Source organism: Staurois parvus, unplaced genomic scaffold (genome assembly GCF_062004578.1).
Source record: "Staurois parvus isolate SC_StPar_1 unplaced genomic scaffold, SC_StPar_1.0 ptg000155l, whole genome shotgun sequence".
NCBI classification, from domain to species: Eukaryota; Metazoa; Chordata; class Amphibia; order Anura; family Ranidae; genus Staurois; species Staurois parvus.
The window spans coordinates 30717306-30745220 of NW_028317951.1; the positions used below are offsets into that span (position 1 = coordinate 30717306).

At 40.9% G+C, this 27915-nt stretch overlaps 2 protein-coding genes across 5 annotated transcripts in view; both read left to right on the forward strand.

Annotated features, from left to right (window-relative positions):
• ACAP2 (ArfGAP with coiled-coil, ankyrin repeat and PH domains 2) overlaps positions 1-6155 on the forward strand; it is a 117468-nt gene extending 111313 nt beyond the window's left edge. For all 4 annotated transcript variants that reach the window (XM_089675645.1, XM_089675646.1, XM_089675648.1 and 1 more), the window contains one exon: positions 770-6155. In XM_089675645.1, the coding sequence (XP_089531771.1) occupies positions 770-873 (104 nt within the window). In that variant the 3' untranslated portion in view covers positions 874-6155. The remainder of the gene's footprint in view (positions 1-769) is intronic.
• A 12053-nt stretch (positions 6156-18208) lies between these two features.
• The window catches only part of XXYLT1 (xyloside xylosyltransferase 1), a 250603-nt gene continuing 240896 nt past the window's right edge, over positions 18209-27915 (forward strand). The window contains exon 1 of the mRNA XM_089675649.1: positions 18209-18770. Coding sequence (XP_089531775.1) covers positions 18303-18770 — 468 coding nt within the window. The 5' untranslated portion in view covers positions 18209-18302. The remainder of the gene's footprint in view (positions 18771-27915) is intronic.

A 27915-nucleotide genomic window follows, 5' to 3' on the forward strand; every position in this document is an offset into this window, starting at 1 on the left:
GTTTGGCTGACCACTTATATGGAACACAAAATATTTTTTCTGTAGCTTCAGCTTCATCCTGCTGAACTTTTATCTTCTCTTCCTGTTAAGCTAGACAAATTGTCATTATATATTTAAATATACGATACTTTGCTTTTTCTCTTTCCTTTCATCTTCCTGGATGCATGGAGTCTTCTAGCAGGTATAGATCTTTGTATGTAAGTTTTATGAGGTCATGCATGCAAAAGGTCTATATGATCAGTTTTGTCATCCAGTCTGACAACTCGTATATCTTTGTTTATAATTTGTATTGGATTTGATTTGTTACAGTTGGAGGATGGAAAGGTTTTGTATTACACAAAAGAAACCGAATCTGTTAAATTCTACATCTCATTTTTACGAAGTGGTGTATATATCAAAGCATTAATTTGATTGGTTGCTATGGTCAGCTCCTCTACTTTCATTCCCTCCTGTTTTTTCATAAATTTGTTCCTTTGGTCTAAATATTATCTTATGGTAGATCAGGCATGCTTGATGCTTCCACCCAGCAACTGCTCAAAAAAAAAATTGTATAATCTAATAGCCATTGGCTTTTGGACTTGACAGGGTCTGTTATTGCTTACGTTTTAAATGGTCACTGGCTGCCTTCGTGTGCATTATGGGGTTCGCAGTTATCGTCTTTGTCACAGATATCGTGTATAAATAAACCAGCAGTGTACTGTAAATAATTTTTGTTATTTCTATTTTTAAAGTATACCAGGATAACTAATGACATGCCTTTTCTCTGCAGGGGATGAAACCTACCAAGATATATTCAGAGATTTCTCCCATATGGCATCTAACAATCCAGAAAAACTGAACCGTTTTCAACATCCAGACTCTCGGAAGTCATGAATCTCATGCTACATGCCTTAATTTTACCTTCGAAAAAGTTATAACTATTCTGGGCAATTGAACTACCTGAGAGCCTAGTCTTGGGCAGTGCAAGCCAGTGTTTAATTTGTCTCATCATTCCATTTGTTAAGGAGTGACTGCTGAGTCTCCTGAGTAAAACACTTTTCTGCTTAATAATGTCACATACAAGACACAGAACAGTGACTGAGCCAAAGCAATGATTTGAAAATAGAGTACTTTGTAGTATTTGTGTACAATGAATGTACAAATTAGTGTTAGCCCTAATGATGGTTCCAGTATTGTAGGGACCATAAATGGTTTAGTTGGCATGCTTTTCCCTTTTGTATATAAAAAAGGACCAATATACTTGGCTGCTTTATGTGTTGTACTCTGTAAGTCATACATACAATTCTTAGTCTGAATTCTGCACCTTCCTTGACAGTGTTGCACTAATTTATAAGACCGATCAATAGATGAAGGTGATGTTAGGATACTGTGGAAAACTAGGCTTAGAACTTAGTAGATTAGTAAAAACCAATACATTGCCTTCCTGTAGGTATACCGTTTTATTTTTATTTTACTGCAGTTTTTGTTGATGTGTATCTGCAGTAAATGTTATCAGAACATGATGTATGACTGACACTGTAATATCATATAGTTTCACATGAGCCCCACTGCCAGTATAAAAGGGCACAATTAATGCTGTGCATTGCATTGTGTAGCAAATGGTAAATTACTGTCAAATTAGGGTTTACTAAACTGAAATGGAAAATGTATGTATTACATATTTTTATGAAAGTCAGGCATTGCCCTTACAGACTCGGTGTATAACTTCTTTAGAATAGTTTAATTGAGCTGCCTATCTTACGGCAACATCTGTATGCTGGGATTGGGCTGAAAGTGTAACCCAAAAAGGCTGCCAACAAGTAGAAGTGCTACACCTAGGGTGTATCTAAACATATATATTCAGCAACCTTCAGTGCTACTCTTTCTGAATTACAGGTTGTTCTGATCAGAAAAAGCTTAAGAACCTCCTGGTAGTAACTGTTTCCCCTTCCTCTCTTCCCTCCCACGCATACCTGTTGGCCAGTGAAGTAGCCTATCTTGGTGATGGGCCAGTAGCAGTGCATGGGAGGTGGGATATGTGGGCAAAGTCCAAAAATATCAAGAAATGTCAGAGCTTTGCCCGATCAGTGGCATTTGGGCTGAGGAAAGTCACAAGAAGTTGCTCCAGGTATGTGCAGGCACCGCTTACGTTTCCTGCTCTTCATTTCTGTCAGCAACCTGCTTTCTTGTTACAGTAATAGTCACTGTAAACCCACCATAGCCTAAACCATGGCAGGTTTATTTTCAAACTGTTTTTAGATTACTCAGATTGGCTGTATGAGCACAATGTTGTGGATCCTGGGTGTGTTAATGGCTATTTACACTTTAGACCAAGACAGTTAATCCCCTTCCTGTGCTTATAATCCACAATGCTGCACTTAGTCTGCTATACCACTGTATTTTATGGGAGATGCTATATTGACATGGAGGAGACTCAGTATCTTGTTCCAGATGTGATTGTAAAATAAGGCAGGAAGAAGAAATGATTATTCTTCCTCTGAACACAGAAACTCTGTCCAATGGGAAGGAGGAAGTGTAGTTAAATGTTGAGAAACTGATGACGGTGCATTTCAGTAGCCATGTATTTTGTATGTCTTTAATGGCCTTTATAAGAAGAATGTATAGCTCCAAAAAAAACTTTAGTTCTTTTGGCTAGTTTAGTTTCCTCAACATTTAAAAAAAACTTTAATACATTGTATACAAGTTTCTAGCATTAGTATTGCACCTCCCTCTGGCATCTGTCAGAAGTCCTCTAAAAGTGCTCCTGCTCTGTCTTTATTAAACATATCAATGCAGATCTTAGCAGGGTCTATTTTTTTTTTCCTTGGAGCAACCTGTCCTTTTAATTATCTGACTTTTTTTCTGGAACTTTCGAGACATTACCATTGCACGTTCTGTTCTCAGATTTCTATATAAATATGATGATGGAAGCCAGTGGCATAATCGGTAAGGTGTATATTGGGATAAGGGGTCCACATTGTGCATTAATGTGGAAAATCTCTCTCTTCAGTTTTAAACACTCTTCCAGAATCTGCATTTTTCTACCGTTATTAAAAGAATTCGCAGCAACCACATTATATAATGTGGTAAAGTCTTTATTTTTAACTAAAAAGAAACATTCAGCAAAAATAAAAATGAACAGTATTTTTAGAGGTTACCAGTTATTAAAATAGAGGTTACATTGTGTGTAATGTGATCCAATTTTACACATTTTCTTTTTAAGCTATTGATTTACAGTATAATGGAGATTTTTTTTTTTTTTTTGGTATTTTATGATACAAGCACATCTGATTTTAGCATGTAAGTTAACGTTGCTGTATAGATAAATAATACAGTGCATATGCTGACAGTATTAAAAGTTGATAATGTCTTTATTGTATCAGTGAGAACCAAACCGCATATATTTTTATATACATATTTGTCGGCTAAAAATGTGCAGATTAGAATGTACAATTAAATGTATTGGACGTGCACTTAACATACAGGAACTGTTAGCTAACTGTCCTCCAAATAATTTTTGCTGTCAGTTTGATTGTCTACAACAGTATAGATGGCAGTGCCAATGCCATAAAATTCATGTCATGTCTGATCTTGCTTAACACTTGCATTCTTTGTATCACACAATAGCCATCAATTGTGACCAAAATCCTCTATGTAGATGCCTGCTTGTCCTTTCTAATAATGGCCTGCATCTCCATCAACCAAAAAAGGTAGAGTACACAGAAAAAAACAAAGGGAGTTTGTTTATGCTGAAACAGCTATATAGTGGTCCCTTTTTATTCGGAATCGTTTAGTGTATATTAATTATACATCTGCCAGAAACAAAAAAAAAAAAAAGTCCCCCTTTGCTGCCTGTTTTCTGTATTATTGCCTGTCCTTGAAGGTAGAGCTGGAAAGTATTCATAGCAAAAATGAATTACTGTTAGACTAAAACTTACCACCGTAAAATGCTCACATAAATATACTGTAAAGAATAACTGTAGAGCAAACAAAGATCACTGCATGCCATGTCTTCTCAGAGACCATTTATCAGGCTAGGCTCATGCCTATACGTTTTACACTGCGTTTTCAGATTTGCAGACACGCTACAATCCATTTAACATGAGACTTGTTCACATCTGTGCGTTTTTCAACTGGTGCATTTTTTGGAAAGGGTCAGGGAACCTTAGGCGTGAACCTAGCCTCATATAAAATCAGGTAGTCAGGTACACCTATCCCCATTAAAATTCCAGTTAGCGTCTTCTATAGCTACCTGTCCTTGTATATTCTCAGCATGCACACCTGGCAGGAGGCAGCAAAAGTGGGCATGATCACCTTTGTCTTTGCTCACTGATCCTTTATTTTTGAGACTTTATGAGAAGAGTTAAGCTGGCCATAGATGGGCTTTTTTTTTCTTTTTTCCAGCAGGCTGAATGAAAAAAAAATAATCAACAGATTCCTCCATCCACATAAGCGAGGTGAATAGAGGAATCCTCCTCACTGAGACATTCTATTCTGGCACTGGTTCCTCTCCACTGTCAGAGTACACTGATTGAGAAAAATTTTCCAACATTCCCACTCAATAGAAGTTGATTGTTAGATTGACTCCTGCCAAGCAGGAGTGACCACATGGATCGAAATTTGGCCGGTCCATGCTAAACTAGCTGACTTTCAATCCATATATGGCCAACTTTTTCTCGCCTGCATCTGGAGACTACTGCCTGAGGCCACCTTGCTTTACAAGAGGTCCTACATGGTTTGTTGATTTTAGAATTTAGCAGTGGACGCATGTACCATACAAAGGAAATACGTCTGTAAATTTCAAGCACCTCCATAGTGAAGTCTTTGTGGAACAAAGAGTCAGTTTTGTGTCTCTTTAATGGCAGCACGGGAAAAGATTATTTGAAAGAAAAGACTTTGCATGTCTCAGCTCTGACAAAAATCTACCTCCTAGCAATAACACAAAGCGGTGGTTGTTTTTACTTTTTTTTTTTTTCTCTCAAAAAGCAGATTTTCTGTCTCACTGTCATGTACATTATTTGATGAATGTAATTCTTCTTGGTAGGTGGAGCAATATCTTTATCAGTAGTATTTTGTGGTTACTTCTGAATAACGGAATGTGGGTGGGAGTATAAGGGACAGTGTAGCAAAGACAGATGCTTCTAGTTAATGCAGTTTTAATGTATTTTAGGTATAGTGCTTCAATTGGCAAATCACATTTGTGCTACTTACACTGCTTTGCCTGGTTTACATCATACTTGCTGTTCATTAGCTGCACGGTACTATAGCTGTAGCATACTTGGTGCTATCCTCTCTTCTTTGCATTTAGTGCAGCAACTTTAAGTAACGTTTGGATACCTATGATCTACTTTAGTAGAATATCTTTGTAAGGATACTGCTACTGAAAAAGGAAAGGTTTTGGCTATGGATTACCTTTAGAAAATGACCTTGAAAATCAACATTAAGGCCGGATTTACCCACAACCACTATTCATAGTGTTGGCTGTACATCGGAAAGTTAATGTGGTTTTCTGTATCTTGAGATCTCTGTTGGTAAAAACATATCCCCTAAAGTTCTTATATCTGCCACAATAGTAGATTAGCCTTAGACTTGGCCTTTATTACTGTTATTGTGGGGGCTGAAAAGTCATTAAGAAGTTATATTTATGTACCTGCTAACATCAGTCAAAAAGTGAAACATCAGTTCTTCCTCCTTCCATGATAAACACTTTTGCCAGAAATCAAAGCTGGGGAAATGTTATCCAATCAGGCTTGATTGCTATAGTCCTCAGGTCACTGCATATTAGAATTAATTCACGAAAAGCTTAAAAATTAGTTTTCTGTATTATACATTTATAATGAGTACCTGTACTACGTTTCTCCGTGCTTTCTGACATGACTCTTTTAAGTGCAATATTTTTCTCAAGAATAAACTTAGTGCTATTTGGTGAATAATATCTTTTCATTACAATATTCCTTCCATAAAATATAATGAATGTCATACATATCTAGTTTTATTGTAATCATTTTTGTAAGCTGAACTTGAATGTAGTCTTATTTTTGCTGACTCGAACAATAAGAGAACCTGAATTAGTTGAAATTGTACATTGTGTAACAATTGTAAATATTTCATCAAATAATTTGTACACTGCAAAAATGGGAAAATATGCAATCTTAATTAAAAAAACAAAAACCAAACCTTGTATATGAGAGCGGTGGTTTGTATTGTTGCCTTTCCATCTTTTTAATGAAGTTAACTCCATGTACCTTTTTTTTTTTTTTTTTTTTTTTTTATTTATTGAAATAAATTTTCCATAAAAAATACTTCAACATTACCCAGTTTATATCTTCCTTCAGTACTAAACCATGTATCTGAAGTCATTAATCCCAAATCCTTTGGAATGAGTTCATAGCTCCACTATGCGGAAAAGTCAACTGCTGTAGTCTCAAATTCAAATTGCTGTATTTTATTGCTGTCTCTGCCCCGTTAGGGGAGATTCACCCTTTATTTGTTCAGTTCACCATTATCATTGAAAGTGATAGTAAAAGACCATCTCAAATTTTGGGTTGTCCACAGAAAAGAAATATTCCAATAGGGACACTAGTTCTAGTGACCTGGGGGTCCCCAAGGAATTCTCTTATTCTGCAGGGATTTCCTCTCATTTCATTTTCTGTTTGGCTATGGGACAGGAAGTGAAAGGAACCTCTGCAATGGGACACACAAAATCTGACAGGGGTTATAACTCTCCCTTACTCTATCCAAAATGGGAAAAAAAAAAGTTTTGCCTATAGTTCTACTTTAAAGTGGTTCTGAAGGCTGAAGGTTTTTTTTTTTTTTTTTTCACCTTAATTCATTCCCTGCATTAAGGTAAAGAACCTTTTAGTGCAGCTTCCCCCCATACTTACCTGATCCCAATCTCAATCCAGCGTTGCGCAAAAGAGCAGCAGCATCTGGCTCCAAAGGTCTTATTTACAGTCCACAGTTATGAAGCATGTATAGTTGAGGCATTTAGATCATTTCTATAAGGTTAGATCTGCCAGCTATAGACAAAAGAAGTTTACACCATGAATTAAAAAAACTTGAAGTCTCTGCATAGAAAATTTTTTCATCAGATTTCTAAGGCCCCTTTCAAAGGGGCGGACTGATCAAGTTCACCCATCTTATTTTTCAGGCGGACCAGATCGGACCATCCATTTCCCTCTATGTAGCAGCGGATGTAAATTAATATGTGTCCATTTACGTCAGCCTGCATCCGATCCAATCTGCTAAAAACAAACGAATGGGGATCTGCTTCCCACCTGTCTAGTGGATCGGATGACAGTGAGATGTAAATGGACAGGTGGTCCATTTTACATCCGACCACCCATAGTGGAAAGTGGGCTGTGTCAGTGTCTGCTCTGCACAAGCAGAGCAGGCACAGACCTGTCATATGCCTGCTTAGCGGATATCAGCAGACCGATCCCCCGTTGAGCAGACAAATTCACGAATTTGAAGTCTGCACGTGTGAAAGGTGTATAACCGTAAGTGTTTTTTTTTTTTTTTTGTTCAGGGGAAAATCCACTCATTTCAAAGTCAAATGTTAAAACCAAACAAAAGGAAGTATGTTAGAATGACATTCTTCAAGTCATCGAATGTACTGAAAATTCTTATACAAATATTCGTGCGAATGGTCGATCGAAAATTTACTTGTTTATGGTCAGCTTTAACAGTCTTTATCTGTGTATTTGTCTTGTATTAAATGACTTGTGGTTTTGAAGCAAGAGTGTCAACATGACAGCCTAGCAATTGCAGAATGAGGAGCCAGAAAGTTCAGGCTTTTATGTTGCAGGAAAAGATTAATTTAAAGAGACACTTTAATTTGTTTCCTTGGAAAAACTGCCCACTATAACAAAATTTAGAAGTGACAGGTTGTAATGAATGCAATAAGGGGAAAAAACACCAACCTTTTTTCCTTTTAGACCTTTGGAAGCTTTTATTTATTTTTAAATCAAGGTAATAAGTACTTTTTCCAGCAGGTAAGTGCTTCTCCTTCCTCATTCTTTTCCTAGGAGAGGATGACATTTGTGTGGGTCCCTCTGCCCCCCCCCCCCCCCCGCCGCAGTCTCCTGGGATTAAGTCACGCATCCAAGAAGGCTTTGTGGCAGCCTCCTCTGGGCAGTGGATCTGACTATGTAGTCACAGCCAGATCCCAAATACAAGATGGTGGCATGGGAACAAAGACAGCAGTGAAGACTTAGGGTTGTAGGAAGACAGCACTGGATGACTTGGGCTGTTTGTATGCATAATACATAAATATTTTAAATTTTTTTTTTTTTTTTAGATTTTTCCAAGATAGCACAACAATCTTTGAAAGTGACAGACACCATGAATTATGCAAGACATTCTGATCGTTGTTCAGACAGGTCATAACATTCCATATAACGACAGATTCTTAAATTGTTTGCTAAGGGTTATAATCCTATATCCTTCTATTATAAATCTTGACACATGGGTAGAGGGGTTTGGCCCCTAATCATATGTTGGCATCTGCTGGTAGGAGGTCCCCAGTATGAAGACATCACTCATCGTCCAAGGAGGGCATAAGAGCAGGGTTGGGAGTCCTCATTGTGGTGCCAGTGAGTTTATGACCGATGATGTCTTCCTATATAAGACCTGGTTGCAACATATGCATATCCTCAAGAAAAGAGAACAGATGGAGAATAAAAAGAGGTGGGGTGAGGGATACTATGAAGGAAAGGGGGTGTTCTGTCTTGCCCTTCTATGGCAGGAATGTATCATTATTAGAAATGTCCCCGTACACAAAAGGGATTTCCTATCATTCCATTTGCAGAGAGTTCTCATGCTGTGCCCATAATAGTGTGATAGTCCACTGTGAAATCAATCCAGCCAAATCAGGTTATGTGGAGTTATTCCCTTTTATGATTTCATAAAGCTATGCCATCTTCCATCATTTTAATTTGATTTATTTTATTAAACCAGACACTAATTAGTTTTCATTACTGTGGAATATAGACCTGGGCTGCATTCAATAGGTGTATTAGGAGTGATTTTTGACAAGAGTATGAAATGGAAGAGGAAGACTGCCAATTCATCCCCAAGCTGACTTTTGTGGGTCTGAAGACATTTTTCTCACTAGGTCCCACAAACTGTAATACCGGGCATGTACAAAAGATGTGTAGCATGGAACCTTCATGCTGTTGGAAACTCCAGTTTGAGCATTGTGGAAAGATTGTATGTAGGGACATGGGGACTCTGTAGTAGCACAACAGAATTTTAAGTCCCATTTCCTGAACTTTGCTGGAGGTGGATGCCTTATGGACAAGGCTCCGTGTACAAGTTCTTTTTTTGTTCTGAAAATGTGTACACGTAAGTCCTTTTCCAAATTGTTTTGGTATAGAGGAGTAAATTGGTCCAGCAGGTAAGATAAGGTACGATTTAGGAAGACCATGTCTGATGCAGGAAGGGTCAGCACAGAAGTCTTCAAACTTGGTCATAGGAGTGTGACCATTGTCTACCTACCAACTTTGGATGGCAATGCAAATCCAGCACTTCCATACTAAGAGTTGGTCATAACCTGAATTTACCAGAGCAACTTATATCCTTCGGTGGATTAAATAAATTTCAAGCATGTCTTTTGGCTTTTGTGAGGAGACTGAAATGTTCTGTCTAGCATTCCCAGGCTAAAACTGCCATTGCCTATAATTGGCCTCATGAGAGCAGGAGTCTGTTTGCTTCAGATGTATCCTCTATCAGACTAAAGCCTTTTGAAGTCCGTGTCATTGGGTGGCTGAGGAGAGTGTGAGGGGGTTCCTACATGAGCCAGGGTAGGCCACCAAGAGGAATATCTGTTGTCACATGCTCAAGCTGAATCCAATGATTGGCAGAGGAGTTTTTGTGCCAGTTTAGAACTCTAGCCATATTTACCATTTTAAAAACAGTAAAAGTCTGCAGCTACAAGAACTGTAGACAATCATACGCATGGTTGAAGTTTCCCTTTAAATATGTTAACGCTTAAGCCATTCTTATGTTCTTGCTTTCTTTTTGGACCTAGTTTTACTACTTGCTGTCCACCCACAGTACATTTCCTGTGAGTGGGCAGCAGCCACAGGCTAGGTAACGTTCTGGTTTGTCGTTCAGCACAGGCGCTCTGGGGTGCACAATGGTGTGATCATGGCGCACTGTACCTGGCTGCTGTGAGCAGCTGTGGTACCATGTGATTGCGATCACCAATCATAGCGATCATGATTACATTGTGATCAAAACATCATTATTGCTTATACCAGTGATGATCACTGTTATAAGCAATAGCTTTATGGCTTTCATTCACAACATCGCTCTTACTATTGTGATGCTGTGATTGGCCCACAGCTATCACATGGTACCTGACACTCTTTACTATGTGATTAGCTGTAGCCAATCACAGCATCACAATAGTAAGCAAGTGGTCTTGAACGAAAGCCATTTGTAAAAGTTAAAGCTGTTGCTTACAACAGTGATCTTCACTGTTCTAAGCAATAATAGTATAAAAAAAGTGTATTTAATTTCCTAAATTTCCTAATAAAATTGTGACAGAAAAATGACAACTTCAAAAAAATTGCCATGCCTTTTACTAAATACCTTGGATCACACACTTTCCAAAAAGAGGTCAGTACATCAGAATTGATCAATTTGAATATATATATATATATATATATATATATATATATATATATATATATAGACTCACACAGACTAAATAATATACACTGATTTGGGGTATTTTTTTAACAAAGAAATGTAGCAGACTGCATGTTGGCCTGAATTTATAAAGGAAGATTATTTGTTTGCAAAATTTTAAAACAAACTAAGAAAAATGGGTTTTTAATTTTTTTTATTTTGGTGTTTTTTCGTTTATATCGCAAAGAATAAAAAAATCCCATGGTGCTCAAATACCACCAAAAGAAAGCTCTATGTGGAAAAAAAAAAATCTAAATTTCATTTGCGTACAGTGTTGCATGACTGAGCAAATGCAAGTTAACATTGCACAGTGCTGAATAGCTGTAGTTGGGCTTTAATGACATTTCATGTTTTGTCCTTGTTATGGCTGGTGCACAGGCTTGTGTAAATATACGTAGTATGTAAAAAGTGGTGTTAGTGCTGTACAATTAGGCTCACCCTTTGAAATATTACATCAATTACTCTTAAAGATGGGTGCAAAAGAAAGAAGTAAAAAAGGTTGTATACACCCCTATCAATAAACCTGCAATTTCAGGTGTATCTATCCTAAATGATTTTTTATGTTTTGCATAGAATGGGGAAAGGTTACAATCTATATCAGATTTTAAGCTCGCTATAGATTGATTTTGTTTCGATCAGCCAGAGAGCTAGGGGAAGGAGAGGGAGAAAAAAAGCACAGCAGTTGTGTTTTTCAGGGACTTCCCTAGGGGAGCCTTAGTCCATTGGCACCAAAAATGCACTAGTACTTTTTTTGAGCTTCAAGTGACATGCCGCTCAGTTGTGAACGGAAACCCTAAGATACAATGGGAATCCTCATGTTTGCCACTGGAGCCTACAATAAGATGTCCTCCATTACCCTTGTATTTTTTAGTGCATTTTGCAGAAACACACTATAGTCCATTTAACATGGTTTCCTATGAATCTATTTGACATCTGTGTGTTTTGAGTTGGTGTGTTTTTTGGAAAGGGTCAGGGCCTTTTTTTTTTTTCCCCACAGCAGATTGTGTTTTGCATGTAATAGTCTTTATTTAAGTTTGTGTACTGATATAGCACTGTCAATTTATGCATCGCTTTACATATATTGCACATTCACATCAGTCCCTAACCCTCAAGGGGCGTACAATCTAAGGTCCCTAACTTACATTCATATACACACATATTAGGGACAATTTAGACAGGATCCAATTAACCTATCAGCATGTCTTTGGAGTGTGGGGGGAAACCAGAGAACCCAGAGGAAACCCATGCAGGCACAAGGAGAACATGCAAACTCCAAGCAGGTGGTGCCGTGGTTGGGATTCAAGCCAATGACCCATTTAGCCAAAGGACCCGCACCAGAAATGCAAGTGTTGAGTTTTTGATGCATTTTGCTTTTTTTTTTTTTTTTTAATAAAGTATGACAGTTCTGTTTGTGTTGTGCAACTTTGATGCAACTTCACATGCTCTGGCACTCAAGTAGCATTAAAGTTGCATCAAAGTAGTGCAGGAACCTTTATGTGTCCAACGTTGCATGTTAGAGGTAGCGGTAATTGTTAGCTTTAGAACGTTAATAATTACAGCTAACCCCAGCTCAAACCCTAACTCTAACCCTACTGTGCGACTTTGTACAAGGTTCCTGCACTTATTTGATGCGATTGTGATGCTACTGGAGTGCCAAAAAGTGTAAAGTTGCATCAAAGTTGCACTACATGAACAGAACTGTCATACTTTCCTTTAGCCAAACTCATGTTCAAAAATGCAAAATGCACTCCAAAACTCACCAGAAAAATGCATCAAGTGCAACCTGCACTGATGTGAACCTAGTCTTATTGTCTCAGAGATGTGAAGTATGTTTAGAGGATATGGATTCAGTTTTGCGGTTTTTCAGCCAGAGCACATTTCAAGTTGAACCTCTTTATTCCAAGGTCAATTAGCAAACTAATTTATTTGTGATTTCAAATAATATGTTAAAACTACATTGATCAGCCATAACTTTATAACCACTCACCTAATGTTGAGTAGGTCCTCCTTTTCCTGCCAAAACAGCTCTGATATGTCAAGGCATGGACGCCATTAGACGTCTGAAGGTATGCTGTGGGATCTGGAACGAAACAGTCAGTGGTAGATATTTTGTCGTGTAAGTTGTGAGGTGGGGCCTCCATGGATCAGACTAGTTTTTCAAGCACATTCCACAGATGCTCAATGGAGTGAGAGCTGGAGAATTTGGAGGCCAGGTCTGCATCTCAAACTTTGTGTGTGCCTCAAATCATTCTTGAACCATTTTTGCAGTGAAGCAGGGTGCATTATCCTGCTGAATGAGGCTACTGCTCTTAGGGAATATCGTTTCCATGAAGGATAATTGGCCAACAACAGTGTTTAGGTAGGTGGTATGTGTCAAAGTAAGACCTATATGAACAGCAGGACCCATGGTTTTCTAGCAAAACATTGCACTGCCTCTGCTGGCTTCCCATATTGTATCCTGGTGTCATCTCTTCCCCAGGACACACATACACACACCTTTTGGCTGTGGACACAGGTGAGCATTCTGATTGGTCTGTGTAGCCACAGACCCATAGAAAAAAAAACCCTGATACCTATCTTTTTCTGCTTTTAACTTCATGGATGTTAAGTTCCTGCCTAATATATCCCACTCACTTTCAGATGCCATTGTAATGGGATGATCAATGTTATTCTCTCACAGTAATTCTAAACACAACTGGTTTTTTTTTTTTTACCTTAATGCATTCTCTGCCTTAAGGTGAAAAACACTCCCCTAAAGAGTGCTTTCCTGGCTGCAGTGCTGCTGCTTTCTTTTCCTTTTCTCACAGGCTCCAGTTGCGGCCATTGGTTTCTATTACGAGTGGTCAAATCCTGTGCAGGGGCAGGGCCAAGCAGCACTCTGTGTACCTATGGATGCACACAGCCTGGCTTGGGAGTGTGCCCACATGGGTGACCCCTTAGTACACAATTTGCTGAGGGGGCACTTGAAGAAGGAAGGGGCAGAGCCAGCTGGGGACTCCAAAGTCATAAATGACTGCTAGAGATGCGCCGTTTGTTTTGTTCTCAATTGAAATTTGGACCAAATTTTAGTTTTTTTGGAGATTCTGATGTCTCCGAATTTCTGAATTACAATAGTAATGAATTTAAATGAATTTGATATAATGAAAAAACATTTTGTCCAAAACTCAAATCGAATTTGAAAAATAAACATGTTGCTGACTTTTGTCAAAAACCATGAGTACCAGGGTTTAGGATATAGTGGTCAAAATTTGAAAAGAATAGAGTAGATCAGAATAGAAAATAAAAGTACAGAATAGAAATAAATGGATAAGAAAAGAACAGATTGAATAAAACTGTCTTCTGAAATTTGAATAGAATAAAACCAGCAATTCTTCACAATTCAGATTGATTTGATTTTTTTGATTTGAATACTTCCAATCTGTTGGAAAAATTTGAATACGGTCGAAAGCAAATAATTGAAACTAATTCCGTTACAAATGAAACGAAATGAAATTAGTAACTTAAAGTGTTACTAAACCCAGGACTGCATTTACTATATCGGGTCTCCCGCAGCACACCGAACATACGTAGAAATGCAATTATATTAGTAAGTATAAACTGCTAAATACATTTTCTCATCAGCAGTATATAGCAGTCTTGTGGCTTCAATCAGTGTCCAGCAGAGCACTGGTTAAAGCTTGTAGGAGGAGTTTTCCTTTTTCCCTATGAGGCTGTAGGACCCCTGACCCTCTGTCTGGACAATGCTGTTCACATGTACCCTCCCAAACAAAATAAATAACTCTAGCAATACATATCAAGCTGAGCATGTGCAGCTTGTCCCCAAGGCTCTGTTCTATCAGGAGTTATATTGGGGACAGTAGAAGGGGAGGATCAGAGAAGTCAGGATCAAACCTCTTATTTACATAATGCAGAGGATTAACCCCTTAGGTGCCACAGTGAGTATAACAAGCATGCTTTACTGCATATACAGACTGATTTTTACTGTTGTGGGTTTAGTAACACTTTAAAGTGGAACTCTGCTCACTTCTGCTCCAGCGATGAGTCATCCCACTGCTCCCCGCCTGGCCACTGACATCATTGGGCGGCTGGTTTCCAGGTCTCTATTGCAGACTGTTATCATTGGCTGGGTGGGGATGATGTCACAAGCTCAGATGCAGCATTGTGTGCCTGCATGGCTCACTGTACAGGCAGTTATGCAGGCCATACATGATTCGAATTCCGAACGGTTTTCCATCCGAAAATTGGAAACGTCGTTTGCTCGGTAATCCGATGGTGCCATCATTGATTTTGAAAATCGGCCGACCAAGTCATAAAGTTCACCCCATATAATATGCAAAACTTCTGTTCCTTCCAGGTCACAGCTTATGTGCACATTCTTTTCGGAAAAAACGATCGTACGATTTGCCCATCTTTGAGTCGAAAATCTGTTTTTTACAAATTATCCAACATTCCCGATCACTGAAAAGGGGAGGAACCACGAAAATCGGCCGGTGCCATTGACCCACTAACAGAGCGAAAATCAGCCAATTATTCTTAGGTCCGACTTTTGGATGAAAAATTGGTCGATTTTCGACCCATGTATGGCTGGCCTTAACTAAATTTAATCCAGAAGAGACAAAGAATGTCTATTCTACATTAAAATTCTTGCCTGTTCACCATTTTTTTTTTGTAACCTAAAGTTCCACTTTAACAAGTCAATCTGAAACAAATATTTTGTTCTGCACATGTCTAACGACTGCTCTGTGCAATATTGTTTCACACAGCAGGTAAGAAAAGCATAAAAACTATTCTGTACAACCACCTTAACCACTTCTTGACTGCACTAGAGTCGTATGATGGCTACAGCGCGGTCATCCAGTTCTGGCAGGGCGTCATATAATGTCCTCCCAAAATACGCCCCCTTACAGAACGTAAAAGGTGCTGTCTGTGATCGCTGTGTCTTTTGAACACAGCTGATCACATGACGCGTTAAAGGGCAATCACAGCAGCCTTTTGCCATGTGATCAGCTCTGTCCAATCACTGCTGCTCACTGTAAATACTCTTGCCAGTTATCAGTTGTCACAGCATGAGGAAAGTACTGCCGATAATCGGCAACTGTGAAAGGATTTATCTACACTGATAATCAGGGCACTCCCAAAAGTGCCCATCTGAACCTGTCAGTGTTGCCTATTAGTGCCCATAATTGCCACCCATCAGTGCCTCCTCATCAATGTCCACCAGTGCCACTTCATCTGTGCTTCCTATCAGTGCAGCCTCATTAACGCACATCAATGAAGGAGAAAATGTACCATTTTCCAAAATTTTATAATAGAAATAAAGAAAAGCTTTTTTTTTTCTTTTTCAAAATGTTCGGCCTTTTTTCGTTTGTAGTGCAAAATATAAAACATCCAGCTCTGTTTGTGTGAACAAATGATAAAACATTTGTATGGGTACAGTGTTGCATTACTGTACAATTGTCATGCCAAGTGTGTCAACGCTGAAAGCTGAAAATTGGCCTGGGCAGCCAGTCCCTAGAAGGCAAGTGGTTAAAGTGTTACTAAACCCACAACAGTAAAATCAGTCTGTATATGCAGTAAAGCATACTTGTTATACTCACTGTGGAACCTAAGGGGTTAATACTCTGCATTGTGTAGAAATGCTGTTTGATCCTGTCTTCTCTGATCCTCCCCTTCTTCCAATGTCCCCCTCTTATCTGCTGATAAGACATATAAGGTGGAGTCACACTGCACATGCTCAGTTTGGTGTTTATTACTAGAGAGGTTTTTTTTTTTCTAGGGAGAGTGCATGTGATCAGCACAGGGTCAATCAGCCCTGTCCAGCCAAAAGTCAGGGGTTCTGCATCCTCATAGAGGAAAATGGAAACTCCTCCTACAAGCTTTAACCAGTGTTCTACTGGACACTGATAGAAGTCACAAGACTGCTCTAACTTCTGGAGAGAAACAGTATTTAGCAGTTTATATTGATTAAAATAATTGCATTTCCATGTTGTGTGTACTGTGGGAGACCAGCTATAGTGAATGCAGGGTCCGGAAAGACCGGATCCAGTGAATGCAGGGTCCGGGGAGAACGAATCCAGTGAATGCAGGGTCCTAGGAGACCAGATAAAACTAATGCAGGTTCCTAGGAGACCAGATATAGTGAATGCAGGGTCCTAGGAGACCAGATAGAACGAATGCAGGGTCCTGGAAGACCAGATATAGTGAACGCAGGGTCCTAGCAGACCAGATAGAACGAATGCAGGGTCCTGGGAGACCAGATAGAACGAATGCAGGGTCCTGGGAGACCAGATAGAACGAATGCAGGGTCCTGGGAGACCAGATAGAACGAATGCAGGGTCCTGGGAGACCAGATAGAACGAATGCAGGGTCCTGGGAGACCAGATAGAACGAATGCAGGGTCCTGGGAGACCAGATATAGTGAACGCAGGGTCCTAGGAGACCGGATAAAACAAATGCAGGGTCCTGGGAGACCGGATATAGTGAATGCAGGGTCCTGGGAGACCGGATATAGTGAATGCAGGGTCCTGCGAGACCGGATACAGTGAATGCAGGGTCCGGGGAGATCGGATACAGTGAATGCAGGGTCCTGGGAGACCGGATACAGTGAATGCAGGGTCCTGGGAGACCGGATACAGTGAATGCAGGGTCCTGGGAGAACGGATACAGTGAATGCAGGGTCCTGGGAGAACGGATACAGTGAATGCAGGGTCCTGGGAGAACGGATACAGTGAATGCAGGGTCCTGGGAGAACGGATACAGTGAATGCAGGGTCCTGGAAGACTGGAGATAGTGAATGCAGGGTCCGGGGAGACCGGATACAGTGAAGGCAGGGTCCGGGGAGACCGGATCCAGTGAAGGCAGGGTCCGGGGAGACCGGATCCAGTGAATGCAGGGTCCTGGGAGACCAGATAAAACGAATGCAGGGTCCTGGGAGACCAGATAGAACGAATGCAGGGTCCTGGGAGACCGGATACAGTGAATGCAGGGTCCTGGGAGACCGGATACAGTGAATGCAGGGTCCTGGGAGACTGGATACAGTGAATGCAGGGTCCTGGAAGACTGGAGATAGTGAATGCAGGGTCCGGGGAGACCGGATACAGTGAATGCAGGGTCCAGGTAGACCGGAGGTAGTGAATGCAGGGTCCTGGGAGACCAGATAAAACGAATGCAGGGTCTTAGGAGACCAGATAGAACGAATGCGGGGTCCTAGGAGACCAGATATAGTGAATGCAGGGTCCTGGGAGACCGGATAGAACGAATGCAGGGTCCTAGGTTTAGAAACACTTTAAGCTGCCAGTGGTGATAAAGTTGTGACTGATGAGTGTATGATGACCAGGGTCATGGCAGTGATGTACTGTCACACGTGACGTCTCCTCACACAATCCCTGCTTCTGGATTTTGAACAAGTGCGAACAGACCGAGCAGCTGTGCGCCTGCCAACCGCAACAAGTCTCCTATACTCTTCCACCAATCCGCTCCCTCCAAGGCAGAGGCGGGTCTGTCGCTGATTGGCCACTTGCAGTATCCATCGGCTCATCTTCCTTGTCCATCCAGCATGGCTTCCCGCTGTCGTAGGGTACTAGACAGGGAATGTCTATAGGAAGTATGGCAGGACGCTGGAGGCCGGCATGACTACAGCACAGCTGGTGGCCAGGATCGTCACCATGAGGTCCTATCAGGCGGTCCTGCTGTTCCTGGCAGCCCTGGCAGTGCTCGCCTTCTATTACCTGGGCTCGGGGAAGGAGAATTTCTCCAGCACCACCCGGAGGATGAAGGAGAGCGGCGCGGCTCTCAATCTCAGCCCGGACCTGGACCTGTCCGCTTCTTCCTCAGAGCTGAAGATCGGGGAGGGCAAGAGCAAGAACGTGGAGGGCCGCGGGGTGCAGGACTACCACCTACTCATCATGTTCACCAAGGTGGACCGCAGCCCCGGCCTCAAGGACAAGTTCCAGGTGGCCCTCAGCTCCCTGGTCAAGTATGGCAAGTTCGAGAGCTCTGAGGTACTCAGCCTGCATTTTGTGTCCGACGAACCCAGCAAAGAGATCGGAAAGACCGTGCTGAGGGACCTGCTACAGGGAGCCAGCTTCAAGTATAAGGTAGGCACCTTAGGGACACCTTGGAATAATGACCACATACTTATAGGGTGATGTAGACTGGGCAAGGTGGACTTGCTGCTGAGAGGGAGCATCATGTGTAAGATGGGAACCAAAGTGACACCTGGGAATAATGGCCACGTACTTCTAGAGAGATGTAGACTGGGCAAGGTGGACTTGCTGCTGAGAGCCAACTTCTTCATCATGTGTAAGATGGGAACCAAAGGGACACCTGGGAATAATGGTCACATACTTCTAGGGAGATGTAGACTGGGCAAAGTGGACTTGCTGCTGAGAGCGACATCATGTGTAAGATGGGAACCAAAGAGACACCTAGGAATAATGGGCACATACTTCTAGGGAGATGTAGACTGGGCAAGGTGGACTTGCTGCTGAGAGCCAACTTCATCATGTGTAAGATGGGAACCAAAGGGACACCTGGGAATAATGGCCACATACTTATAGAGAGATGTAGACTGGGCAAGATGGACTTGCTGCTGAGAGGGAGCATCATGTGTAAGATGGGAACCAAAGGGACACCTAGGAATAATGGCCACATACTTATAGAGAGATGTAGACTGGGCAAGGTGGACTTGTGCTGAGAGCCAACTTCATCATGTGTAAGATGGGAACCAAAGGGACACCTAGGAATAATGGCCACGTACTTCTAGAGAGATGTAGACTGGGCAAGATGGACTTGCTGCTGAGAGCGAGCATCATGTGTAAGATGGGAACCAAAGGGACACCTAGGAATAATGTCCACATACTTCTAGGGAGATGTAGACTGGGCAAGATGGGCTTGCTGCTGAGAGGGAGCATCGTGTGTAAGATGGGAACCAAAGTGACACCTAGGAATAATGGCCACATACTTCTAGGGAGATGTAGACTGGGCAAGGTGGACTTGCTGCTGAGAGCCAACTTCTTCATCATGTGTAAGATGGGAACCAAAGTGACACCTAGGAATAATGGCCACATACTTCTAGGGAGATGTAGACTGGGCAAGGTGGACTTGCTGCTGAGAGCCAACTTCTTCATCATGTGTAAGATGGCAACCAAAGGGACACCTGGGAATAATGGCCACATACTTCTAGGGTGATGTAGACTGGGCAAGATGGGCTTGCTGCTGAGAGCCAACATCTTCATCATGTGTAAGATGAGAATCAAAGGGACACCTAGGAATAATGACTACATACTTCTAGGGTGATGTAGACTGGGCAAGATGGACTTGCTGCTGAGAGCGAGCATCATATGTAAGATGGATACCAAAGGGACACCTTGGCATAATGGTCATATACATAAGATAGTTGTAGCCTAGGAAAGATGGCCCTCTGCAGCAAGCCCAACATTGGGTATAAGGTGGGCACCTTGGCATAATGGCCACATGCATGCATGTAAAATAGTTGTCGCCTAGGCAAGTTGGACTTGCTGCAGAGAGCCAGCTTCATGTATAAGATGGAACCAAAGGTACATTTTGGAATAATGGTCAAATGCATACACATAGTTGTGGCGAAGGCAGATTGGACTTGCTGCAGGGAGCCAGCTTTAATCGCTTCCCGACCTTCCTATAGCAGAAATACTTCTACAAGACACCATGAGTACAAGCAGCACACTTTTACAATTTAGGACACATTTAACCCCTTGATTCCCCCCCCCCCCCCCGTTAACCCCTTCACTGCCCTGTCACCAGTGTCATTAGTATAGTGTACAGCTTTTTTCTGATCACTGTATTAGTGTCGCTGGCGACTTCAGATAGTGATAGCGTCAGTTAGTGCCCCTCCTAGATAACGTCAGATTGCTAATCTATACACCAGTAATCATATTTAACCCCTTGATTTCCAGGAACATAAACAAATCTCCATTGCTAGTATAGTGTCTGAATGGATCAATATCTTTGATCAGATCAGCACTATACCAGCGTTCACATTAGCATAGTGTCCCCAAAACGCAGCGTTAGCGGTATCAGCCCCCGCACCTGCTTGTACCTGTGTTTAGCTCCTACGCTTACCCCCCTCTTCTCCCCCAGCAAGTGCAGTGTCAATAGATCATTGTCACTTGATTCATTACACACAAAACCTCAGTGTTCACAGAATCAGGCCTGATCTATGTTAGCACTTGCCGGTAATTTTTTTTTATAGCGGTTCAAGCAGTCCTTGACAGTCAGGTGCTCTTTTTTTCCTTGAGTCGCACTAGGTTCTTATAAATTTAGTGGACAAAATGTCAATGGAAAGGTACTCTAGTGAAGAGGGCTACAGAATTCTGAGCATGTCAGGTGAGAGCGAAGGGAAAGACTCACTGACACAATCGGCCTCAGAATACGAACCTGTAGACAGCAGTGGCACCCTGACAGATCGCTCAGACAATGGAGAAGAGGTCCCTGCTAAGATCAGGCGTACCCGACACCATTCCCAGGTTGCTGAGATGATCCAAACGCATGATTACTCTCATATGCAGCAAAGTTCCAGTACTAGTGCCGCTCTACCTTTTAGTGAACTGGCAAGCACCAGCGGCCTACTACATCCTGGTCTCATACCAGCACTGCAGTATCACTTGGTGCAGTGGCGAGTCCCATAAGTGCAATACAAACTGTGCGGTGGTGAGCACAAGTAGTGTCCTGCTGCCACCAAGAATTCGCACACAGGCCCGTAGATCCGTATTATCCTTCTGGATGTGCTTGCAAATCCCTTGCAGGCCACAAATTCTGCAGCACGCGTACTTCCCCCATTCTCTGCCCAACCCGGAATTCAGGTGTTAACAGCAAATTTAGATACTCCCCTTGATTTTGTGGAGCTGTTTTTCACAGAAGATCTGTATGCATTGATTGTGGATCAAAGCAATTTATATGCACAACAATTTATTGCTGCTAATCCAGATTCAAAACTTGCCAGACCATCTGCATGGAAACCCATTATAATTTCCGAATTTAAAGTTTTTTTTGGGCCTAACCCTCAACATGGGCAATACTAAAAAAAATTATTTGCTGTTGTATTGGTCCACAGACTCGATTAATCATATGCCCATGTTCTCTGCTGCCATGGCCAGGCATAGATATGAGAGTATAATGCATTTTATGCATTTTACCAACAACACACTGTAGTCCTCGGGGTGACCCTGAATTTGACCAGCTCCACAAAATTCGGACCTCGTAAAATCACCTTAACTAAGCAAAACATCTGTGTTGATGAGTCCCTCGTTAATTTTTCGGGCCGCCTTGCATTCAGACAATTTCTCCCCAGCAAGCGTGCCAGATAACTGGTCAAGATGTATAAGACCTGTGAGAGGGCAACAGGCTATACATATGTTTTGTATTTAAGAGCGGAAAAGATAGTCACATGGAGCCCCCCAGGTGCCCAGACTACATGGGAAGCAGTGGCAAGATAGTTTGGGACTTGGTTTTTATTCAAGCGTGCCACTATTTTTAGACATTTGTACAATCTTGGAATTGGAGCATGTGGCACCGTGCGACCTAATCGCCGGGGCTTCCCTCAATGGCTTGTAAATACCCGTCTTAGAAAGGGGGGAAAAAGCCTGCTTGAGAAATGAGGAATTGCTCGCAGTGAAGTGGAAGGAAAAATGGGATGTTTTCGTCCTGTCTTCCATTCACGCCTTTTTTTTATGATTTTATGATTAAGCACAAGATTGTGTGAAACACGTTAACAAGTCCTGTATTTATGTCCTGGTGTTTTGTGTGTCCTATGGATCAATATATACACACTATGTTCATCTATCCTCCGGTGTGCGGCTGACCCTTCTTCCTGTTGCATCGTGTGTGGTGGCGAGCCAGAGCCTGCACCTGTCGTGGATTGATCTGGATTGTTTGCCTGAGCGGTATACCTTTTGTTCTTTGGTTCCATTCACGCAGACAGATTATCCAAATTGCCACGGCAGCTGATGTTGTTGAGAAGCCACTCTGTGTCCATGACTATAACCTTAACATGGAAGGGGTGGACTTCAACAACCAGATGATGAAGCCATACTTAGTTTCCCAAAAAGCCAGACGCTGGTACAAAAAAGTGTTTGTTTATTTCAGTTGGCTCTATATAATGCTTTTGTGCTTTACAAAGCAACTGGACGTAGTGGATCCTTCCTAAAATTCCAGGAAGAGATCATCACGGCCCTTTTGTATCCAAAAGGTGCTGTGGCCCAAACCCCAAACACATATGCAGTTATACAGCTGCATGAGAGGCATTTTCCCAATGCCATTCCTTGTACTCCAACCCAAAAGACACCCCACTAAAGATGTGTCTGTAGCATACTTGGAATTAGGCATGACACCCACTTTTTTTGTCCCTCTTGTCCTGGCCAACCTGGTCTCTGCCTCAAGGACTGCTTCCGTTGCTACTACACACTAGTGGAGTATTAGTATACGGTATAGCACGGCACAGTTCAGTGCACATATTTACACAGAATCTCGAAAGATGTTAAGTAGTCAGGGCACTGGTTATTGCATTTGGAGAGACCCTACAATCTGTTTAAAAAAGTTTAACAAAAAAAAAAAAAGTAAAATAAATAAAAAGTACAAATCCCCCCAAAATTAAAAATTTTAAAAACAAAAAATAGTTTTGTTTTGTTGTTACTGTTACAATTTTACTGTTTTATTGTTAACCGTTGCTATTATTTTTCAAGGAATGCCATTCAGCTGCAGCACTGACCTGTTTATTCTGACTGCAACAGGGTCTTGCTCTCAGAATATACATAAATTAGTGTGGGCAGCGCTGTTGGATGAGATTCTTCATCCGCAGTTAAAAAAGAGCATATATGTCGAAGCATGGGGTCCTGGGGTGGCCAGTGGGTGGATCGCCCCTATGCTTCGGCATATATATTTTATACAATTTTTTGGCACATTTCATGTGTGCCCACCATTCGAAGTTGGTGGATATACCACACTTTTTCTGGCAGAGATATTTCAATAAAAAAGTTTTTATTGAGTTACTGTTTTATTTTTAACCATTGCTGTTTTCTTTGCAGGACTGTCATTCAGCTGCAGCACCGACTTGTTTATTCTGAAAGCAACAGGGTCTTGCTCTCAGAATATACATAAGTAGGTGTGTGCAGTGCTGTCGGATGAGAATTTTCATCCGCAGTAAAAAAAAGAACATATATGCCAAAGCATGGGGGCCTGGGGTGGCCAGTAAGTGGATGGCCCCTATGCTTTGTCATATATATTTTATAATATTTTTTGGCACATTTCATGTGTACCCACCATTAGAAGTTGATGGAGGGCAGTATATTCTAATGGTGGGCATACCACACACTTTTTCTAGCAGAGATTTCGTCTTTTTTTTTTTTTTTTCTTCAGCCCACAGGCTGCATAAAAAAAAGAACATAGCATATACACCCTTTTATGTAAAAGCAATCCTAGTGGCTAATTAGCTGCAGAATTGCTTTTACAAGCAGCGAGAGAAGATGCCCCCCTTCCCCCGCTGCCTTCCACAGCCTTCTCGGGTAGTCCCGTGCCATCGGGGGAACCTGAGAATGCAGCTAGTGTTTCTGCCTGTGACCATAGAGCTGATTGGAGACCGGAATGGTGCCAATCATCTCTATAGTCTAAGAAATCTGAAGCTATGAGCATTTCATCACTTCAGTTTCGCAGGATATAAACAGCGTCTTTTGTAAACTGGGAAAGCATCTGATCACACCAATCTTGGTGAGATTAGATCATGTAAGGGCAGAGGAGAGATCTAGACTCTGATAGACCCCAGATTTCTCAAAAAAGAATATATGACTATGCCCATTGAAGTTATCGGGGATATTTGCATATCCCCTATGCAAAATACTCACCATGCCTCTGTTTAATTTCCTTGGGGTGTCTACTTTCCAAAATGGGGTCATTGGAGGGGGGGGGGGGTGTTTGATGCTATCCTGGAATTTCAGGGCCTCCGAAACTATGATAGGTAGTGAGGAAGTTATGCACCTTCAGGCTTTCAAAGTGATCATTGGATTTCAGGCTCCTATATGTGGCTAGGCCCCCAAAAAGTCTCACACAAGTGGTATCCCCATGCTCGGTAGAAGTAGCAGAATGTATTTTGGGGTGTAATTCCACATATACCCATGGCTTGTGTGAGCAATATATCTTTTAAGTGACAATGTTTTTGTAATTTTCCAAAAACTTGTAGAAACAAAAAAATCTTCCATGGACTCAATATGCCTTTCAGCAGATAGCTTAAGGTGTCTACTTTCCGAAAAGGGGTTATTTGGGGGTGTTTGTAATGTCCTGTATTTTAGCACCTCAAAAAATGTGATAGGCAGTCAGAAAGTAAAAGCTGTGTAAATTCCTTTATCTATACCATAGTTCGTAGATACTATAACTTTCACACACAGCAATCAATATACATATAATGGGATTTTATTTTACCAAAAGCATGTAGCAGAATACATTTTGGCCTAAATTTATGACAAAATTTTAGTTTTTAGGTTCTTTTTTATGACCGAAATGAGAAAATATTGTTTTTCAAAATTTGTTTTTTTTTGTTTTTATAGCGTGAAAAATAAAAAGCGCAAAGGTAATCAAATACCACTGAAAGAAAGCTCTATTTGTGTGAAAAAAGGAAATAAATTTCATTTATGTACAACATTGCATGACCACAAAATTGTCAACTAACGCAGCTCTGTGTTGCAAAAAATGGAGTAAATTGCAGTATATATATAGTTTGTAGACGCTATAACTTTCACACAAAGCAATCAATATACAGTTCTTGGTATTTTTTTTTACCAAAAACATGTAGCAGAATACATTTTGGCCTAAATTTATGACTAACTTTGAGTTTACTATAAATTTTTTATAGCCGAAAGTAAAAAAAAAAGTATATATTTTAAATTTTCTGTTTTTTTTTTTTTTTTTTTGTTTATAGAGCAAAAAATAAAAGTGCACAGGTGATAAAATACCACTGAAAGAAAGCTCTATTTGTGTGAAAAAAAGGAGGTAAATTTAGTTTGGGTGCAGCATTGCATGACCAGTTGAAATAGTGCAGCGCCGAATAGCAAAAAAAAAGGCCTGGTCAGGAAGGGGGGTAAATCCTCAAGAGGGCAAGTGGTTAAAGGATATGTTCACCTTTCATAACATGTTACACCCATATTCAGGGAAGAGTGTGAAAGGACTGGCCCCTTATCCACCGTTTTTACAGCTAGCCAGGTATCTCTCTACACCCAAATGAAAAAAACAAAACAAAACCGTTCTCCCTGTCAGCTTGTGCACACTGCTTTGGATGGCTGTGTACAGCACAGCCATGCAAACCAGTGTGATTACAGTGAAGCACACGGACACAGCTTACAGTGAAACAGCACAGAGCTAACCCTATGATTGCCCCTCATTAACCCCTTCCTACCCAGTGCCATTAGTACAGTATCAGTGTTTTTTTTTTTTTTTTTTTTTTTCTTTTTTTTTAGCACTGATCACTGTATTGGTGTCACTGGGGATGTCAGTGACACCAAGTCAGTTCCCCCCAGTGTCAGAATGCCTGCCACAGTCCCTCTATAAGTCGTTGATCGCCGCCATTGCTAGTGAAAAAAAATTCCAGTGTATATATACCGCCATTTGTAAACGATATAACTTTTACATAAAACAATTAATTTACACATATTAGGATTTTCTTTAGCAAAGACATGTAGCAGAATACAATTTGCCCTAAATTTATGACGAAATTAGATTTTTCCAATTTTGTTATTGGACATGTTTATTAACAAAGGTCAAAAATATTTTTTTTTTCTCAAAATTGTCATTCTTTTTTTGTTTATAGCGCAAAATATAAAAAACACACAGGCGATCAAATACCAGCGGAAGAAAGCTCTATTTGTGGGGAAAAAAGGATGTATATTTCATTTGGGTGAAGTGTTGCATGACCGTGCAATTGTAAGTTAAAGTAACGCAGCGCCGTAATTTAAAAATGGCCTGGTCAGGAAGGGGGATAAATCCTCTGGAGGGCAAGTGGTTAACAACACTATAAACATCTGGGAACTGTGGGGACTGGTTACTGGAGTTTTAGGAATGGAATGTTGTCCCATTCTTGCCTGATATAGGATTTTAACTGCTCAACAGTCCTGTGTCTTCTTTGTCATATTTTTCGATTCAAGATGCACCAAATATTTTCAATTGACAAAAGGTCTGGACTATGAAGCCTTACTGCTAAACCATACTATTGTCAAACATGCAGTATGTGGTTTAGCATTGTCCTGATGAAATATGTAAGGCCTCCCCTTGCAGACGACGTCTGGTTGGTAGCACATGCTGCTCTTAAATCTGGATACATGTTTCTGCATTGATGGTGCCTTTCCAAAAGTGCAAGCTGCGTATTCAGTACCCACTATTACACCCCCATATCATCAGATATGCAGGCTTTTGAACTGAACGCTGATAACAAGCCAGAAGGTCCCTCTTCCCTTTAGCCTTGGAGGATGCTGTGCCCATGGTTGCCAAAAAGAATGTAATTTCTATTCATCAGAATAGTTTTCCACTTTGCAACAGACCATTTTAAAATGAGCTTTTGGCCCAGAGAAGACGACAGCGTTTTTGGATCATGTTCAGATATGACTTCTTTGCATGATAGAGCTTTACCTTGCATTTTTGGATGGCATGGCAAATTGTGTTCACCTGCAGTGATGTCCATCACAGAATCATACTTTTATTTAATGCAGTGCCGTCTGAGTGCCCAAAGATCATGGACATCCAATATTGCTTTCAGCCTTGTCCCTTGCGCACAGAGATTTCTCCAGATTCTCAGAATCTTTTATGATATAATGCACTGTAGATGTTGATATGTCTAAAGTCTTTGCAGTTTTTTATGTTGAGGAACATTATTCTGAAATTGTTTGACAGTGGAAGACACAGCTTTTCACTGATTGGTGAACCTCTGCCCATCTTTTCTTCTGAGACACTCTGACTCTCTGAGATGCTTTTATATGCCCAGTCATGTTACTGACCTGTTGCCAGTTAACCAAATTAGTTGCAAAATGTTTTTCCAGCTTTTCCTCGTTAGTTCCAGTTAGTTTGCCATCTTTTTGTTGCCCCGTCCCAACTTTTGAGACGTGTTGCTGCCATCAATTTCAAAATGACCTTATTTTTTTTCTTAAGATTTTCTCAGCTTATACATTTGATATGTTTTTTTTTATTTCTTTTATAAATAAAATATAGGTTTATGAGATTTGCAAATCATTG